Source organism: Eleginops maclovinus, chromosome 10, assembly GCF_036324505.1.
Source record: "Eleginops maclovinus isolate JMC-PN-2008 ecotype Puerto Natales chromosome 10, JC_Emac_rtc_rv5, whole genome shotgun sequence".
Classification (NCBI taxonomy): Eukaryota; Metazoa; Chordata; class Actinopteri; order Perciformes; family Eleginopidae; genus Eleginops; species Eleginops maclovinus.
The window spans coordinates 14,366,001-14,380,083 of NC_086358.1; the positions used below are offsets into that span (position 1 = coordinate 14,366,001).

The following is a 14,083-nucleotide window of genomic DNA, read 5'->3' on the forward strand; positions in this document are numbered from 1 at the left end:
AAAAGTATCTATTTCAGTGCAGCATACTCTTTCTTTTTTTTACTGCTTTAAATCCAGTTAATTATTTCCACACATGCTTGTGTAGTTTATATGCAGACAAGTGAAGAAAAAGGGGAAAGAAAGAGGGGGGAAAGGCAAAGAAAGTCCCGCTTTGTACTGTATTTTCCACTCGGTGTTCCACACTTATCTTCCAGCCAGCTCAGCAAAACCTGCATGGGAATGCACACAAAACGTTTCTGGGACTATTTCTGAACCTAAAATGTTTATATTTTTTATTGATTTCCTGTGTATTTTAGAATGGTTTCACCCCCCTGCACATTGCCTGTAAGAAAAACAGAGTCAAGGTGATGGAGCTACTTCTGAAGCATGGAGCGTCGATACAGGCAGTCACTGAGGTAAGTGTGTGTGTGTGTGTGTGTGTGTGTGTGTGTGTGTGTGTGTGTGTGTGTGTGTGTGTGTGTGTGTGTGTGTGTGTGTGTGTGTGTGTGTGTGTGTGTGTGTGTGTGTGTGTGTGTGTGTGTGTGTGTGTGTGTGTGTGTGTGTGTGTGTGTGTGTGTCATTGAAACTCAATGACATGAGTTGTTTTTGTGTGATCTGCTTTTAATGCAATTAAAGCTGGAGTTATAGAACAATATTGAGTAAATGTGTCTCCACAGTGGTGTAAAGTAACCAAATATACAGCATTTACGCACATTTTGATGTGATACAAGTCTATATCTGTACCTTCTATTTAAAATGTCTGCTTACATTTTGAACAACAAAGCCTAATTCTGTTTTTATTGTCATTCATTTCTCCCTGCTGTATGTGTCTCTTCCCTCAACAGTCCGGTCTGACTCCAATCCATGTTGCAGCGTTTATGGGACACGACAACATCGTGCACCAGTTGATCAACCACGGGGCTTCACCAAACACAAGCAATGTGGTAAGTTAAACTTCTTTCTTTTATCCTTCTTTGTCCTCCCAATTGCCATATGTGCAGTTTCTATTCTATAATAAGCAGGGGTTTAAAGGAGCTATATTTAATAAGGAGCCTCATAAATACATTCAGCTCTTTGTGTGTCTATCAGAACTTTTCAGTTTGCGTTCTAGTTTGAGGTTCTCAGTTGTTTTCATCAAGATTGACCTTAAAGGCATCGTAGACTACATGCTAAGCAGCATGTACAGGCGAACTGGTGAACAAAGTAGAGCATTTAGCTGCAAATGAGTGGGTGGAGACCAAAGATAGAGGTAAACTAGAGTGCAAAAAATTCCAACATTTGTAAAGTGGCCACAAACACTGCTTCAAATGACTGATGATAGCTTTTGATACTCACAAAGGGATGATATGCGTACGTAAGAACTGTAATTAAAGTAAAAACAATATATTGCATGGTTTCCCTGGATCCTTAAAATTCTGCAATGTTTTCTAATTTGAGGCCTTTAAAACACACATAGAAATGAAAGTGATTGAATTATATTTTTTGCAAGAATAGAGATGGCTTTTTCCTGGAAGTGCAATTAAACCTTTATAAATGAGTCCAATACTTCAACAAGGGTTAACATGAGAGCAATATTTCAATATGCTTTTCTTCTCATCCACTGCTGCTGTGTTTTACAGAAGTCTAACTGTTTACCATGTCCCAAACTATGCCGTGTAGCATCCTTGAACTTCAAAGAATTGTACCTGGAAAGTCCTTGGTTTGGGGTCCCTGATAAGGAAACATAGAAAGCACGGCCATTGGAGCACACAACAGAGAAAAGCTGTGTACTTCAGGAAAGAGGAGAGGAAGTCTATTAATGCCATGTGTATGTAACCAGAGGACCTCTCATTCTCATCTACTCCATAAACACTTTTTGATATGAGCTGGAAACTCAAACTACTGGCCTTGTTGACTAATTGAAAGGACAGAAGACGAACAGAAGAGAAGGAGAGGAGATAGGAAGGAGGAAGAGACACAGTGGGTAATGAGCAAACAGAGGGGAAAGAGTTCTGCACGCTCAACTCTTCAACCCCAAGTATTTGGTCGCCCACGCCGTGTCTGTGGCCAGGTTACCGTAGAAACGGAGCATTATGGGACGTCATTATAGAGGGTTGGGTGTGGAGAGGAAGGGGGTCTCTCTCTCTCTCTCTCTCTCTCCCTCTTTCTGCCTCCTATCCTAACATAAGGAGAATTTGTATGGAGAAAGGCAGAGAATATTCAAAACTTGGGAATAACTATCATTTCCTTTTTGTGTGTGTGTTGCAGAGGGGGGAGACAGCGCTCCACATGGCAGCGAGGGCCGGACAGTCAAATGTGGTCAAATATCTGATCCAGAATGGAGCATGTGTCGATGCCAAGGCCAAGGTAGTACTCGTGACTTCAAAAACCAAATGTTCCTTTTAAACAAAATGTAGTTTTGATGAGCTTTGCTACATGTTTCCATACCTTAGTCTTCACTTCACCGCCGTTAAGGAGCAAATTATAGTTTAAAATATATTTATCCTTTTAAGTTACTAGATATTATGGGCTACAGACCTTCTTTTTTTTAAAAAGCCTTTAGTTAGGGCTGGTTCAGGCTTCCCTAAAAGGCCCTCCTGGGTCCTACATTTTATGGTACTTTATTTTATTGTATTTTTATTGTATTTCATTTTATTTTACTCAATTCAATTGTATTTTAAATTCTATCTTGTAATTTATTATATTCCTGTAATTTATTATATATTTTACTTTGTCATTCATGTGTGTTGATCTGTAAAGCCCTCTGACACAATTGTTTTTGCCGCCACCAGGACGACCAGACACCGCTGCACATCTCAAGCCGTCTTGGTAAGCAAGACATCGTCCACCAGCTGCTGACAAACGGAGCTTTCCCAGACGCCACCACCAGCTCCGGATACACTCCTCTACACCTGGCTGCCAGGGAGGGACACAGAGACATCGCTACAGTGCTGCTGGATCAAGGAGCCAGTCTGGGAATCATTACCAAGGTAAGTTGGATGTGTGGAGATGCGTACCTCTTGGCCATTGGTTGTTTTGATAGGCCGATAACAAGTTACATGACCAAGAGATTCCAAAAAAGCAGAGCAAGAGGATAACTGTTACCTCTTCTCGCACACTCACTACACACATGCTGGTCCAAACTAAAACTTGAATTGAAGACCATCAGTTTTAGTTGAACTTCTGCCACTAATTGAGTGTCAGAGTAACTTCTCCAGAGCCTAAAATTCCCAGATAGTTTTTCTTTGTGTATCACTCATTTCATAACATCCATTTAAACTGCAACAGAGTATTTGTGGCCACAGGTTTTGACTCTCTCTTGAGGGACGTTCAAAGTTACTTAAAGGTACAATATGTAAGTTATTTGCATTAAAGATACTGAAACAACTAGACTTATGTTTCAATTTTGTCAACATTGTTAACTAACACTGAAATTTCCAAAAAATCCAACAATTTAAAAATATAGATACATCTTTAATTCTGATGAAGGCAACAGTTTATTTTGGTTATATTTAATGGTGGTATAACCCCTTGTGTATGACTCTGCGTTGTGGTTGTCTGAATTTTTTTGTCCAGTTTTAAGACATTTTTACATCATCAGGCGTCTGGATGTTAAGCGATCAGAAAAGCTAGCTAAGTAACATTAGCGACAGCCGCACAGCATGTGGGAAACAATGATTTTCAACCTTGACTCTGCTTGAATCAGCAATTTAAAACACCCTTTGTGTAGGAGGAGAACTTCTTTGATAATCTGATTCCTGCATACATTTTACAACACTGCTTATTTATTTTTTTATAGTTATGATACAATCACCCCTAGTGGCAGAAATGTAATATCATGTTATCCAGGGTCTTTAAACTAGGAAGCCTGGATTCTGTCAAGTCCCATTAGCTATTTGTCACCTCGTTCAACATGCCCATGTGCACACTCACACAGAGCCGGGTCTATCTGGACAGAGTGTGTTCATGGATCCGTATTGCCTCATGGCTAAAGAATCTGATGTAACACTCATTTCCACACCCTGGGCCCTTTTCATCATTTTTAAGCACCAACTAATCAGTTCCTCATGTAATGTCATGACATAACCTTGCAACTTACGCAATTATAAGTAATCAAACCCATATGGCTCAGTGGCTATTAACTGAAGTGTTTTGACAACCGTTGTACAAATTGGATCAGAGTTTGTGATACATTGGGTTTAACATTCTTGTCTTGTCGTTGTGTGTCGCTGCAGAAGGGCTTCACTCCGTTGCATGTGGCTGCAAAGTACGGCAAGATCGAAGTCGCCAACCTGCTGCTGCAGAAAAACGCTCCGGCTGATGCTGCTGGGAAGGTAACGCATTTTGAAGCACTGGTGTGAGAGGGAATGATGCTTTAGGAGAAAAAAAGAGCTCTCATATAAATGAACCCACAGTAAATATGTTTTATATGCAACTCACGTGTGCATAAATTAGCTGCCTTCATGTTTTTTTTATAGCTCCACTCAAAGCTTTCTCTTGTCACTGCACAATACTGTATGTATATTCCCTTCTAACAATATTTGTATGTGTACGCTCAGAGTGGACTAACTCCACTGCATGTGGCAGCACACTATGATAACCAGAAGGTGGCGCTGCTCTTGCTCAACCAGGGAGCTTCACCGCACGCTGCTGCGAAGGTAAGAGCCTTTCAATGTGCGCCACATCGAATGTTCATTAATGCATTGATACAACAAAACCTCTCTCTCACTCTCTCTGGCTCTGGATGAAAGCAGGCTGACCTAGTTTCAGTAGCCCACATGCAATTACACCATGCATTATAGCTGAGCATTGCATTGCGATTGGCTGGCTGGAATCCCCTCTTCACTCTAACAGCATCCATCCGGAGAGGGCTGCCACTGAAATTAGCTAGGCCCCAATAACTTTTACTCACATATTCAGGGTGTGGAGGCAATTCCTGGACATACAGTTACCTTAGTGATTATTTTTGAAACCACTATGTATACTTTATTTTAGTTCCAGGACATAGGCTGTAATTATCTGTACTTAAATTATAGTTATAAAACACTTGGTAATACACAGTCCAGGTAGTTAAAGCATTCTCTATTGGTAAAGTATAACAGCTGCAAAATGTAGACATAAATAGAATTAAATTGCAATCCTTTGCTTTGTTATGAGTTTGATGTTTAATTAGCTGAGTTGAGAAAAAAACAATTTACAGGTGTAAAACTAAATAATTCAACCACTTATTTTGGGAGTTTTTATCAACATAATTTGTGTTATAATACATTTTGAAGAAAACTTTTAAGGAAATAACCACAATGTCATGTCAGTATGCTAGATATAAAAAGTCAACGGTATGTTAGCTTAGCTTAGCTTAGCTTAGCATAAAGACCGAGCACAGTAACTTCTTTGACTTTCTATCATTTTAAGTTTGATTCAAAAGGTTACCGCTCTTGGACAACAAAAAAAATAGCCTGTCACGTAAACTATTTTAAAACAGAAACTTGTTTTTGCACGGATAAGACAAAAAAAATTGTTTTGTTTATTTGTTAGCTTTAGTGGTGCTGGTAGATGTTACCTTTGAACAGAGCCATGCTAGCTGTTTCCCCTTTTTGAAGTTTTGTTGTGCTAAGCTAAATGTGTCCTTAGGTGATATTCAACAAACAAATATATGAATCATATTTATTATATATATATATATATATATATATATATATATATATATATATATATGTATTACTTTGTATAATCAGCATCAAATATTCTGTATTTTGTCTAAATTATCTTTTTTGTTTTTGGCTCTATATAAGTGGATAATAATTGTTTAAGAAAAAGTATATATTTAACTCTCTTCTCTCACAGAACGGTTACACACCACTCCACATTGCCGCTAAGAAGAATCAGATGGAGATAACCACCACCTTACTGGAGTACGGTGCCTCCACCAACACAGTGACACGCCAGGGCATCACTCCTCTGCACCTCGCTGCACAGGAAGGCAACGTGGATATCGTGACGCTGCTGCTGGCCCGAGACGCTCCGATTAATATGGGCAATAAGGTACGAGAACTGTGAACAAAAACTTTAATTGATGCACAAGTTTGTCATTTTCTTAACATAGGAATAAAATTATGTTTTTGGTTGGACTTGTTTAAATGGCCGGAGCCTGACTTTAAATGTCTTTATCGGTTTTTCTATCCCTCCATCTCCCTCTGTCTGCATATTTAGCTCTGTTTGTTTGCGCTATCCCTATGTTTGATTCATTTTTATCCCTCTGTCCTCAGTCCGGTCTGACCCCACTCCACCTGGCTGCCCAGGAGGATAAAGTCAACGTTGCTGAGGTGTTAGTCAACCAGGGAGCTACTATAGACCCTGAGACTAAGGTAGGTGTGTCTTGTTCTCTTCATTGTTTATCCAAATACCCACTGCTTCTCTAATGTGAGGATTTGATGCTTTTCGTGTAAATTGAATATCTTTGGGTTTTGGACTGCTGGTTAAACAGACCAATCAAAATTAGACTTTTCCTGTGATGTTGGGTCTGTTAATTAATATTATGTCACCATCATCTTTGGAGGTTATGCCATAAATGTGCAGTGTTTGTACATTAATTATAATATTCACACTGACCTTTCGTAAACTTAATAAACAAATCTTGACATAATTAAAGAAAATGACAGAAAAAATACTAAATGTTGAGACCCTTTGTCAATCTGAAATTATTTACACCTTAGTTTAATGTAAAATTCTCACAATGGCCCGGATAAAACATCTTTTCAGGCCCTGAACGGATCAAAGTTACCCATTTCATAAAGTTTCATGAAACACGTTTCAAGCAGAGAAACAACGGACAACGACAACACCAATGCTTGGATGGTTTCTTTCCTAATCACCAAATTATTTTCTCCATCATCAGCTGGGATACACTCCTCTCCATGTGGCCTGTCACTATGGCAATGTGAAAATGGTCAACTTCCTGCTGAAAAATCAGGCTAAGGTCAATGCTAAAACCAAGGTAAATATTCAGTACACATACCTGTTTTTTTTAAATTTCTTTTTGCAAAAGACCGTGCATAGAGTACATTTAAAAGGGTATTGTGTTTGCATTGTCGTTTTTTAACTTTGTCTGTTTTCTCTCCTTTGCAGAACGGTTACACACCTCTCCATCAGGCTTCACAGCAGGGACACACACACATCATCAACCTGCTGCTTCATCACGGAGCATCGCCCAACGAACTCACAGCTGTTAGTACATACTCACTCAGACGAATATTATACACAACATTACAAATATCTTGACTTTGTAGATCTGCACTGTATCCAAATACTCATCTCGACACAATGAGTAAAACCCTCATGATGTTTCAGGATTTATTGCACAAAACCGATAAGTCACCAATTTCTTCTTTTTTGTCCAGAATGGCAACAGTGCTCTGTCCATTGCAAGGAGGCTTGGCTACATCTCTGTCGTCGACACGCTCAAAGTAGTGACAGAGGAAACTCTTACCACGCAGGTGTGTATGTGTTTTAACAGTCGTTGTTAACTGAAATGTATAGTTGGTTTTACAAAGCTATGGCTACCCTGTAGTGTGTTATATTGGTTTTTGTTCATGTAAACGGTCTGCAACGTTCACACTGCCTGACTGAAGCGCCTCCATTGGACGTTTACTTCTGTAACATGCTGACATCGCTACAAAACACTCACATCTATAGGCTAGCGCTCCAACACATTGTATGTGGTTGGCTAAGGGCGGAACATCTCTAAGCAGTTGAACAATCACAACCAAGCCGGCCAGCTAACCAGTCAGAGCAGACTGGGCTCTGGTTTCAGACAGAGGGTGAAAAGAGGTGCTGCAGCACAGGCAGTATGAGAAAAAATAAAGACCTTTTTGAACATTAAGGCATGTAATCATATCACAGTAGAGACACAAAACACAAATATGAAACTTATAATAGGGCTCCTTTAACAGAGGGAACTCTCATATAAGGCCATTATTCCAAATGATATTGTATTTGAGATATATTCTTAGTTATCATTATAAAGGTCTTTATAACAGTTTATCAGTTTCCTAATCTCTTAATTTGCTGTTGCTTTGCTGTTACGTAAGCTTTTTTAATTGGGAATTACAGACAAATTAATTGCTGTCTGTTCAATTTTGTCTGGTTTTTCAAACTCGCGTCAAATACTCATGATTTCCTGCAATAGTGTTTGACATTTAAAGCATACCAGTGGATCAAAGGCCACCTCCCCTCTCTGGTAGGTTTTCAGTGTGAAACATCTGCAGGAAGTGTTTTTTACTTTTGGTTCACACCAATAAAGTTGATGCAACTGATGAATGAAAGCACTGTTAAAAAGAAAAACTTTGACACTTTTCTAGTTTTTCTCCAAAGATTCACAGCCCCTTCAAATGCCATGCTCTTCCAACAATGCATCAACAAAATGTATGTTATATATACAAATAATGCAGTAAAGCTACTAGTTTAAATGCTTGTATGAATTTAAGTCATATTGTGGCAATTTAACCGGTAGACCATTAATGTACATATGAGTAATTACTTTAATTTAAGACTTTTCTGTAATCATTGACTGTTATGGTTGTGGTGTCTCTGTTGGACAGACTGTTACGGAGAAGCACAAGATGAATGTTCCAGAGACCATGAACGAGGTGCTGGACATGTCCGATGATGAAGGTAAGGAGTCATCTTCAATTCTTATTGATGTGTTAATGTGTTTTACTTTAAACAGTTTTCTCAACCTGATTTTAGTCCCAAAATCTCACATTGAACCATATTTGGCTTTTGGGCTGGAATTAGTCCCGGTAGTGGTTTCCGCACTGTTGTTATGGAAACACTTTTGTGGAGTTATTCAAGAGAATTATGTTTTATTTTTTCCATTGTTAACATATTGCATTTAATTTGACATTTTAGCTACAATCATGATTTAAGCCTTTACTTCTTAATCCAGTCACTTGACATGAACTTTCCTATTCTTTCTTTGCCTTTATTTTGGTTTAATTTTCCATATATTTTGGTTCCCTTATTCCTCTAACCCTCTCCTCCATCCCAATCACACAGTCTGTAAAGCCAATGTCCCCGAAATGATCACAGAGGACTATATATCTGATGTGGAAGAAGGTATTTTCATCTTTCTTCATTTTTTTGTTCTTCTTAATTTCACTTCCTTCATTTCTCATTTTGCTTGTCAGTCCTTGGTTATTTCCAATCTTTGGTTGCTCTTTTTCATGTCAGATTTACATGTGCTTTATTCAATTGAAGGTAGTGAAATACCGTGATATAATTGGTAGAGCTTCATTTTCTTTATCTACGTCGATGGCAATGTGCATGTGTGATACACCCGACTTGAGCTGCTGCTTCCCTCTTCCACTCTCCCATGCTGTTTTGTTGTTAAACCCTTCAGTATCTTCATGCGTCGAAATGCAGGGAATATGCTATTTTTCTCCTTGTTGCCATGCCAACTGTCTGCATATGGCGTTTTGGAGTGTGTGACAGATTTCTTTTCATGCCGTGGAGTATACGGCACACACACACACACTCGATCCTTTGTCTTCGGGGGGGTTGTCAGCGACGCTTCCATTGTAGTTTCACACATTTGGACTAAAGCAAACACGGTGTCAGCTGCTTGTGTGTGTGTGTGTGTGTGTGTGTGTGTGTGTGTGTGTGTGTGTGTGTGTGTGTGTGTGTGTGTGTGTGTGTGTGTGTGTGTGTGTGTGTGTGTGTGTGTTTACTCTGTGTATCTCTTTTATCTTGGTGTCTAGTGTGCCTAAAAGCGGCTGAACTTGACCTTTTCACTGACTTCCCCTAATGAGATTGGGGGGAGGGTGAAAAAATCCTATATTGAGATTGCCCTCCGGCGTTTTTGCTAAAGCATTGATGGTAAAGAATGGTAGGCTTTCAGTTTTATGTGGTTAAATGTGTCATGCTGTCTGCACATGCCAGTTTTTATAACGTCTAAATGTCAACAGCCTGCAGAAATCAAATTTCAAAAAGAAGAAGTTTACTGTCCCACAATGATTAGGCAGCGACATCATGAGATTTCCAGGTGTACTGTAGGTTCCAGGGCTTAGAGATAACTTCTTCTGGTGCCTTTTATATTTTATACACACTATCATGCAGTTATATTTAACATAGATCTTTGTAAAGATGGTTCTTTGCAGGATGTCACAACGTGTGGGCCTTTTCCATCATGATTCATTGCTATTTCCCTGAATATTTAGTGTGTTTTTCTAGTAGACCACACTTGGAGTAGATGTGTAGAAAGCAGAAAACCAAAGAAAAGGAGGAAAAAGTGTGATTAATAGGATGAGTAAAGAATGACGAGGAACAAAAGGAAAAGGGAAATACACACAGGCACTATGTAACGTCACTGGATAAGCTTTTAAATGCAGCCTAATGTCTCCGTCAGTAATTTTCCTGCATGCATGATTTCCAAAAGTTTAAAGATATTCTGAAATAATTCAAACAAATCTGGTTCAAGGTGTATTTTTGCTTTATCTGAACAGAGATGGATGTTGGAAATATCTGCATCAGCTATTCCTGTAAGTCAAAAAAGAGAGTGGTGTTGCTGTAACTAACTCCAATAACCAGTTTGAAGTGGTGCCGCCGAAACTAATTTTCATAAGTATGTAATGCGCCAATTTGCCCTGAAACCAAATTCTTTGTGCGAGTTGTCTGTTGATTTTCTTAAGCAGAGCAGCCATCTTTCATTTCATTTCTGATCTAAAAATATCTATGAAGTGTAACTCTAGGCACACACACACACACACACACACACACACACACACACACACACACACACACACACACACACACACACACACACACACACACACACACACACATCCAAACACACATACTTTCCCAAGCTCACATACCGGCTGAGTAACAGCAATGATTAACATCTCCAATAACACACACACAGTTCTAAATCAGGGCGGCCCACACACACTCTGCAGTCTTTAAGAACTGTTGTGGGCTTTCAAAAGAGTGTTTTCCCCCATGTAGTGGAAACCTGAATCATATGAAACAACTATTTATAAGGTAATAACAGATTCACCACATGCTGGTTTATATTTGATGCAAAGGTTTTTACTTCTTCCATTAATTGATCGTTTGTGTAATGATATGTTACCAGGGTGGCTCTCAGTCTAAGATGCAAAATCGCTCAGATGTTTTCATCATGTGCCCTTAATGCCTGTCTTTGACATTTCATATGCTAAATATAACACTGGCAATCAAAAGAAAAATACAAGACAGACTGTTAACGAGAAGGAAACCTACTCATTTGTCAAATGGCAACGGATTACAAGACTGTAACTAAGATAATCTTCTATTGACATTTGGACTCAAGTCAGACTTAATGAAAAAACCCGTGCTTGAATGCTGAAACACAAAGGCTAAAATATTCAAGTTTTGCTTTGATATAACTCTGGAAACCTTGAGTAATTAAGGTTTAGTTATTGTATAATCATTCTAAAAGAACATAAACTTTGAACACATCATTGGACTTAAACAGACTCCAAATTTCCATAACAGAACTTTGAGGCCAGGCAGCAAACTGGAGGATTTTTATTTTTAAAGTAAACTCAGAATTAGAAAGAATATGTATGAAAATGAAGATTTGAAGCTATAGATTTAATTACATTTGTTATGAACATACTGTATGTCAAGTGAAGTGTAGCACTACAAAGCTTATATTTGCAAGTAGAGACACATCAACAAATGGCTTAATCCATTTTCATAAACCAATTCATACATAATAATAGACCTATATGCACTATATATGTCTACGGGTGCAAAGTTCTGTTTATTCTGCATCATTTAAATGCTACGTTCTGATTGCTTGGTTTAAAATTGTTGGTAGCAGCAGAAGTCTGTTTTCAGTTGATTTTCTGAATTGTATCATTTGACCATTTAGAAAAAACAGACAGGCAGTTATGTCACCCCCTGATGCAAAATCCTCAGCTGGGGTTCTGTATGAATTCCTGCAATCGCTGCCTCCTCCTGAGGTGACAGGAAAACACAAGCTGTTACACATGGTAGTTGACACAGAGAAGCAGCAGTAGATAGGAAGATGCAGAGATCAGACAGGGTGAAGATAAACACGGGAGCATTGGCAAAGTATTGAACTAGTTAGCCGGTAGAGAGATAAGCGGCAGACAGGTAGAACAAGGAAGTGACAGACAAGATAAACAAAGCAGAAAATAAAAAGAGGACAGCATTGAGCATGTATACTGTACTGCGTAGGTAGAGTTTAGAGCCAATTCTGAGTCACACACCCACTTACTATTTCTGTCCTGCAGTGAGCTCTAGGTGTCTGTCCCCCCCCCACACACACACACACACACACATTTACACACACTAGATAATCCTAGAGCAGGGTGGGTAGGCGGGAGAAAGCCGATCTGTTTGTGTGAGCACTGGGCTGTGAGAGAGAGAGAGAGACAGATTGTGTGTGTGTGCAGGAGATAGAGCGACAGAAAGTTAAAGGTAGTCCGTGAAAAAAGTTAGTTTAGGGTGCAAATCCTGCAAACTGGACTCCTGGCTGAATGAATTGCTTCAAAGCAGGAGGTGAGCTGGGGCTGACATGAGAATGGGCTGGAATGTAGCCAGTTGGGGTCTGTAAAGTGTGTGTGAGGGAGAAAGTTTAGGGAGGGGGGAGGGGTGCTGTAGCAGCAGGGGATGAAGGGACGGGAGGGTGAGGCGGGGGTCTCCGGAGTTTTGTGGTTTGCTGGAATGCCTTCCTTTTCTTTCTCTTTTTGTTTCTCCGCCTGCATGCACTTGCTCCCCTCTCCCACTTTTTAACTCCTCCTCTGCTGCCTTCTCTGTTTCTACTGTGCGGTCAGCGGTTCATCAGTACTACAGTAATTCTGAGAGGAATACCATGCTGCTCTCTGTTTTCCTGCTGTAACGTTTGTTCCAACAACTTTCTTTTATGGAGTGAGTGATCTGTTTGCTGTGCTGACATGGACTTCTGTTGTGGGTACTTTTTATTTATGAGGAACACCTGTTACATATATATGTGTGTTGAGTCACTTTACTCAGACACACAGATGTTAAACTGCTTTTGTTGCTTTCATTGTTAACGCAGGAGCTGAATGATTCATCGACATGCAAAGTTCATCGAAAGCAAAATAATCCCCAACTATTTGATCATTAATTATCGCTAATGTAATATTTCTTGGATTAAAGCCAGATATACTGTATTTTTGTCACTTAAATAAGGAGATTTTATGTTTCTTCTGTTTTAAATGATAATAAAGTGACTATTGACTATAATATATGGTTTTGGACTGACAACACAAGACTTGTAAAGACATTACCACAAACTTTGAGAAACTAGGATGGAAATGTTTCACATTTTTCTGACATGTTATAAACCAAATGATGATTAATAATCTGCAGACTAATCAACACTGGAAATAGTCATTAGTTGCGTTAGCTCACTAGACTAACCTGACAGGAAAAGTTACTGACCGCAGCACTATTTATTGTTTGCAAGCTTTACTGTTAACATTTTTTTGTCATCTGGAGACTGAGACAAAAAGCCTTTAGTGACAGCACAGACTTTTGTTTTGTGTGTTTGTTGGACCGCAGCTGAACTGCAAAACGGCCTCTGGCAGAGGCTGCATTGATCTGTATGTTTTAAATGAGCTACTCTGTTATGGTCTGCGTGGACAGTAAAAACAAAAAAACACAGAGATTAGCCAATAAATCCCATGTGCATTCATAGTTCCCACTTCAGCCAGTGCTAGTCTGCCACAGCTAAATGTTGATAAGTCTAATGAAACTGTTATTGATTTTAGTTTTGAAATGGCAAAGTGTTGGTCGCTTAGAGAAGATTATAGCTACTAAAAAGCCAGAAAAACAGTTATGTTTACTTTCTGTAACCTTTTCTTCTACCATGTTTGTTTTCAACCTGCAGGTGATGATGCAATGACGGGGGACACTGACAAATATCTAGCCCCCCAGGACCTGCGGGAGCTGGGGGACGACTCGCTCCCACAGGAGGGCTACATGGGCTTCAGCGTTGGAGCGCGTTCACAGAGGTAAGACCCACTGTGACTTTGCCCACAGTTAACAATACTGTGACTATTTCTACGTCTGCTAATGTACATGTAGCATTTCA

At 39.4% G+C, this 14,083-nt stretch overlaps 1 protein-coding gene across 25 annotated transcripts in view; it reads left to right on the forward strand.

Moving 5' to 3' along the window:
* ank3b (ankyrin 3b) overlaps nt 1-14,083 on the forward strand; it is a 142,345-nt gene that overhangs the window by 84,447 nt on the left and 43,815 nt on the right. For 11 of the 25 annotated variants that reach the window (XM_063893314.1, XM_063893311.1, XM_063893302.1 and 8 more), the window contains 15 exons: nt 297-395; nt 825-923; nt 2,227-2,325; nt 2,751-2,948; nt 4,194-4,292; nt 4,518-4,616; nt 5,803-6,000; nt 6,225-6,323; nt 6,854-6,952; nt 7,084-7,182; nt 7,356-7,451; nt 8,556-8,628; nt 9,013-9,072; nt 10,458-10,493; nt 13,880-14,003. In XM_063893314.1, the coding sequence (XP_063749384.1) occupies nt 297-395; nt 825-923; nt 2,227-2,325; nt 2,751-2,948; nt 4,194-4,292; nt 4,518-4,616; nt 5,803-6,000; nt 6,225-6,323; nt 6,854-6,952; nt 7,084-7,182; nt 7,356-7,451; nt 8,556-8,628; nt 9,013-9,072; nt 10,458-10,493; nt 13,880-14,003 (1,577 nt within the window). The remainder of the gene's footprint in view (nt 1-296; nt 396-824; nt 924-2,226; nt 2,326-2,750; nt 2,949-4,193; nt 4,293-4,517; nt 4,617-5,802; nt 6,001-6,224; nt 6,324-6,853; nt 6,953-7,083; nt 7,183-7,355; nt 7,452-8,555; nt 8,629-9,012; nt 9,073-10,457; nt 10,494-13,879; nt 14,004-14,083) is intronic. The other 14 variants (XM_063893308.1, XM_063893313.1, XM_063893309.1 and 11 more) reach the window with 4 other exon arrangements.